This window comes from Cupressus sempervirens, chromosome 9 (genome assembly GCF_028749045.1).
Source record: "Cupressus sempervirens isolate cs-2001-9-10 chromosome 9, ASM2874904v1, whole genome shotgun sequence".
In the NCBI taxonomy this organism is placed as follows: domain Eukaryota; kingdom Viridiplantae; phylum Streptophyta; class Pinopsida; order Cupressales; family Cupressaceae; genus Cupressus; species Cupressus sempervirens.
The window spans coordinates 666,212,574-666,218,459 of NC_143126.1; the positions used below are offsets into that span (position 1 = coordinate 666,212,574).

Genomic DNA, 5,886 nt, shown 5'->3' on the forward strand with positions numbered 1-5,886 from the left:
GGTAGATGGGCGTGGGGCTCGAGGATAACCTACCAGCTCTTCAATGTTTAAGTTTTCCAATAACATTTAGGTTGTTTATAAGTTTGATGATCTTTGTCTTCTATACTTTTATGGCATAATGGTCTTTTAAACCTTGAAAATTGAAACTCTCCAAGTCTAGGGAGAAAGTAGAATCAAGCTTATCATTTTCCCTTGAACTTACAAGATTTATGACACCTTTATTACTTGACTCACCCATGCTTTCTCTTCATGAGCCTCTAAGGTTTCTTGATGAACTTATTTCTCACTCATAACAAGGTAGTTATATGAGAGGGAAGAGATTGGAATGACTAAAGCCTCTTCATCACCAACCTCTAGTTCTTCCAAGGTCATTTAACTTGTGAAACTTGTGACAAAAACTTGTCCACAACAGAGAAGAAGTGTGGTCATCTTCAAAGCTAGAGTTTTTTTTCATAGAATGTGAAATACTTTTTTATAATGCTCATAGAAACCTTGCAACACCTTGTCATTCATCTAGATGATCTACAAGATGGTAGGGTTAGGTCTCATCTTCCTCGTGACCTTTCTATTCAACGTAGTCATTACATAGAGTCACCAGTTTCTTGCACACAAAAACAAAACAAAAATCTAAGGAACCAAACATAAGGCACTAAATCTTTGCTTCTAATTCATAGTGGAGTTGGCAAAAAGATATTGGTAAACATACAAAAAATCTTTTGGTAAATAGATTTTTCTTTCAAAAAGAAATATAAACTTTGACTCAAAAACCTTCCAATGGAAGAAAAAAATGCACCAAATAGTAGAATAAATTATCATTGATTGATAACTCTCTTGTAAATTGAGAGGTAAAGACTAATGAGTAACTTAAATCTTTTCTATAGGACTGATGTTGAAAGTTTAAAACTTGAATGTTGAAAGCATGCTTACATATCCATACACCAATACTTTCATAAGACTAGAATTAAACTAAGCAGTGAGAAGCAATAATACTTCTCAAATCTAACCTATTTAGAGTGTTATAATCCTTTTTAACATTATTATATTTGTTAACATTGGTATATTTTTAGAGGTGGCAAGTTCATAGCTTTATTATTTGAAAAGAGATTTTATCAATCTACGAAAGTTGGTATCGGATAATTCATCAAAGATACTAGGTCCTATAGATGGGACACACCCATAAGGGCATTGACAAGAACCTCCAATGAATTCTAGCAGGCTTTTGTGATCTACCAACTCAAAAAACCCATAGGCATATTTGGAGCCATGTATTTCTATTTTCTTTTGGGTTCTGTTATGAAGCCATGGTTTAATTATAGACCATATTTCCTGAAAGCTTGTAGAGGCATTAATGATGAACATTTTTCAATGCATTCATGATAGAAATCTTGTTTCCTTTGAGTACTTGAACTAAACAAATTAAATAAAGCAATAAAATCATTAAATATATTGAGAAAAGCAATTACCAAGCATAATTTGAGATTATATAATCTCGCACAAAAAATATTATGGTAATATTAGAGAATATGGAAGGAAATTAAATGGAAAAGTTGTTGAAGTCCATATAAGGTAATGTTTATTGTTAATAAGTTTTATTGCTCACTCTTTATTTATTTTGTGGAGACAAGATCTCTATTTACAAGTAAGATGCAATGATACATTTAAATCAATCTCAATTTTAAAAACAATGTGTTGCAGATTTTGAGAATGGTAATAAATTTTGAAAGATAATCAACATGAAACCCTAAAAATAGCCTTTTTTTTTACTTCTGGGATTTCTGTATACACTTTCATAAATGAATAATAGAGAATATGAAAAGAAATTAAGGGAAGAACTCGTTAAAGCCCATGTAATGTTGACTGACAATAAGTTTTATAATTCAATTTTTATTTATTTTGTGGAGACAAAATATCTTTTAACAAACTTAAAATGCTATGATACACTCAAATCAATCACAATTTTAAGAATAATGTGTTGCAGATTTTGAGAATGCTAATAAATTTTGAAAGAGAATCAACATGAAAACCTTTTGAAAGGGATAGAAAAATAAAATAAAAATCTTTGGGAAAGAAAATAGAATCTTAAACAAAAAATAATAGAAAACTGTGTCAAAAGAGAACAAATGAGTATTATTTTGGAACATCATTAAACATAAGAACTTTGGCATCTAAAGAGTCAGAACAAAGCATAACTATGCATATAATTTCACTTTCAGTTAACATTGTGATCTGATTGAACTAATATAGCCTATTTTAAAGGATGGACATCCAAATATAAAATATATAGAAAAATAGATAATATTGTCGTAGATATCAGCATTGATCAATTTTTAGATGGTTAAGTGTAAGTTAAGTTGGAATGACAAAATATTCAAGAACCAAATAGAATCTTAAAGGCCAGATGACTTACCACCTCTTTAGATCTAAAATCAGTGACTGATTGATAGTTCTTCCAACTTTCTTTGATCAGACAGGAAATTTACAATCAATAAGAATTTCCCATCAACCTGATACAAGAACATTTGAATTTTAGGTTTTCAAAATTATTTATTATTAAATTACCTTTAAATGTTTCCACCAATAGCATTTCATCACATGTTCGCTCTCATTTGAGGACTTTATGACTAAGATTATAAAAGTGACGTCTTCATAAATGAAACCAAAGAAGAAAAATCTGAGGAACACGATCATATTTGGAATATTGATGATTTACATGTGCATGCATACATTTTTCTAAAATGGAACATTAAGATGAACACATTTTGTGTAAGTAGTAAATTCTGGAATACATCATTCAATGCCACAGGTCGTACTATAATTTATAATATCAATAAAATGCTCTATGATTATTCTGTAAGTGCTGGCATAGCAGCTGTGACAAGTGGGATGCTTCTTCTAATCCTTTTGAGTTAAAGGTCATCTCAAGACTGTGGCCATCCAACTACTTCCTCTTTTCACACCTTCATATTTTTTGGATCTTAATGCAGATGGGATTTGTTCGATCAAATCTGTCTAATAACTTGTTTCTCCTCACTGTCCCCAAGTCTTTCATTCATTTCTCGTGAACGGTTTGTCATTGAAAATCTAATCTTCACATTGGACAATTCAAAGGGAGGAACAATCGGACAACAGATGTTCTTTATATGAAAATAATGCCAGATTTGTTTGCCATCTTTTATGTGATAGGAGAGAGACCATCCACATTTTTTTGCTACTTAGATATAGAGCTAAATATTAAACATTACTACAGAAACCTTAGTAAGAATTTACAATACAATAATAAAATATGAATCTTTTATTTAAAAGGTCTTGAATTCAAATCTATTCAGAATTTTAATAATAATAATAATTAATTATGACAAATAGTAATTAACTCTCACTTTCACCTGTTATCCATAAAAAAAGCATCAACACAGAAATCATAAATCAAAAAATTCATAGCCCCAATTAAAAATACCACATCAGCATCCACAATAGTGTTTGTACCAGGCTGCTCGGTAGGTATTAAAAGACCAAATGGAACCGCCACCAAGTTAGGGTTATCTATTTCAATTTGATACAAATAGAAAGCGTTACAAGAATGGTAATCGTTTCACCGATTTGCAGGCCAAAAGATCATGCTGATCCAAATTAGTGCCAAAACTTTAGTTACCTGACTTTCCTCTTTTTTTGCAATTCCTCTAGAGACCATCTTCTGACTATGTTTAGATCAGTATGTACCGATGAATCCATCTAATTTATATACTTGATATGAATTTTCAATAATCGTAGACAAATAGCTCTCCGATTCAGAAATATTTCGATCTGATCTTCACATAATAAAGACTTCAACAAAATTTTGACTCATTATTAGGCGACGATCAAATAAGTTGCATGTCATACAAGAGTAACGCTTCAAATCATTTTACATCAATAGATCCATAATAGACCCATAAAAGCCAATCACAATGTATTCATTAAGACATATGCAGATTATTGTGAGACTATCTTTAACTAAAAGAATTATAAGTTCGAATCTATTCAAACTTAACAGCATAAACCATTATTAAACAAATTCAAATATTCAACTCGTAAAGTACCATAATCAAACTTTCCCATCTAATAATTCAAAGAAAAAGCAAAACTATCCTATGAATTTGGCAACAGCTTTGTTACCCTCCAACACAGCATGCTTACAAAGTTCACCAGGAATCATAAGCCTTGCAGCAGCCTGAACCTCCCTTGAAGTGACCGTATTCTTCTTGGCGTACTTGGCTAGTTTGCATGCTTCACTGCTCAGCCTATCAAACACATCGTTGATCAAGTTGTCCATGATGAACATTGCCTTGTTTGAAATCCCCACATCAACATGGACTTGTTTCAAAACCTTGAAGATATAAAACTTGAACGACTCTCTCACCATCTTCTTCTTCCTTTTATTAGCCTTCGTTTTCACTTGTAATTCCATCGAAGGGCTGGGGATCTCATTGTTCTTCTACCTTTGAGAAGATGGAGAATTTTGTGGCACTGGTGTTGGAATTTTCATCTTCATAGCATCGGCAAGCCTTTTTTCCATGTAATTATTTGTTTGTGTACTTTATTTGGCTTTGGCCCCTGCTTCTTTGGTGGTACATTGGATCCCATTGCTTATCAGTATTGTTAATCAATGGAAGTAGAGTGCTATAAAGTAAAGCAATATGCAAGAAAGGATGAATGAATTGGTTGTGTCTACTCACATTCACTCCTATAAATATAGGAGTAATCTAGGTTATTGTGTTATAAGTAGGCTCCTAGTTGTTTAAACTTTCAGAGGTGAAAACCTCTTTGGTGAAAGCTTTTTACTTTTTTTTTGTTATAGGTGGGCCCTTCATTTTATTTTATACATTGTACATTAATCTATGTCAATTAAATTTCTGTCTTAATTATTATTTTTGAAAAGTGAAAACTACATTCCACATTGAAACAAAATAGTTAATAACTTTTGCAAAGATTAATAAATATCAATTAAATTTTTACCTTTGTGTAATAGGTAGGCCCCTAGTTTTTATTTTCCAAAACATAGCTTTTATTTTTCAAATGTGGTAACACTTAGTGAGGAGAAGTTTTACTTTAGTACACATTATACATTGAAAAAAATTAGATAATAATTTTTGCTACGATTAATCTATGTCATTTAAATTTCTACCTTGATTTTTCTAATTAAAATGTATACTAACAAACTAGTTGTTCAAATTCTATTATTTCCTTTCAGTTTCTTGTACACTCCACTTAAGTAAGTTTTGGCCACTATTGTCGTCAAAGTGTGTTTCTTGCAAGTTGTTGTATTGTAGATGGTTGGTAGGTTCCTATACAACATATACAACGTACCCTCTCTTGTTTCCAATCTCAGGAAGTGGGTGGCTACCATACCACTTTATCCTATAGAAGACTTAAGATGGCTAGTATTTTATAGGTATCTGTGTGGCCAAAATTAAGACTATTACAACATAAATTTAAGCATGAAAAACCATTTATTTCTGATAGTTCATTAATTATATATAATGTGAAATTGCTAGGGATCACTTATCTCCAGAAAGCTCTAAGTCTTCAAGATCTTTTGAGTGCAGAAATATTTGGAAAAGTTTTAGAGCAGTGGAAAAATGTAGATGTTGATGTTATAGTAAGTGGATCACAAATTTTGGAAGCAAGCTATGTGGCAAAGAAATGCATATTTGAAAAAATTCTGAAAATAGAGTTGTGTTTCATTTCAACAATCTGTGATTCTATAACTAAGCGGATTTGATTACTTGTGTTTTATACCTCCATTGTTGTTGTCTACAATGTATATTGTGTATCTACCCAATAGACTTATTTCCTTGGCCACCATTCCAAACTACATTTCCCAATTTTGTTTATGCCAAATAGTTCTCT

General features: G+C 31.4%; 1 protein-coding gene across 1 annotated transcript; it reads right to left on the reverse strand.

The window, feature by feature from the left end:
• Nucleotides 1-4,120: 4,120 nt before the first annotated feature.
• On the reverse strand, nt 4,121-4,444 carry LOC149540507 (histone H2B.6-like). The gene has a single exon (XM_089802693.1). The coding sequence runs from the start codon at nt 4,442-4,444 to the stop codon at nt 4,121-4,123; it is 324 nt and encodes a 107-aa protein (XP_089658819.1).
• Between the last annotated feature and the right edge of the window lie 1,442 nt (nt 4,445-5,886).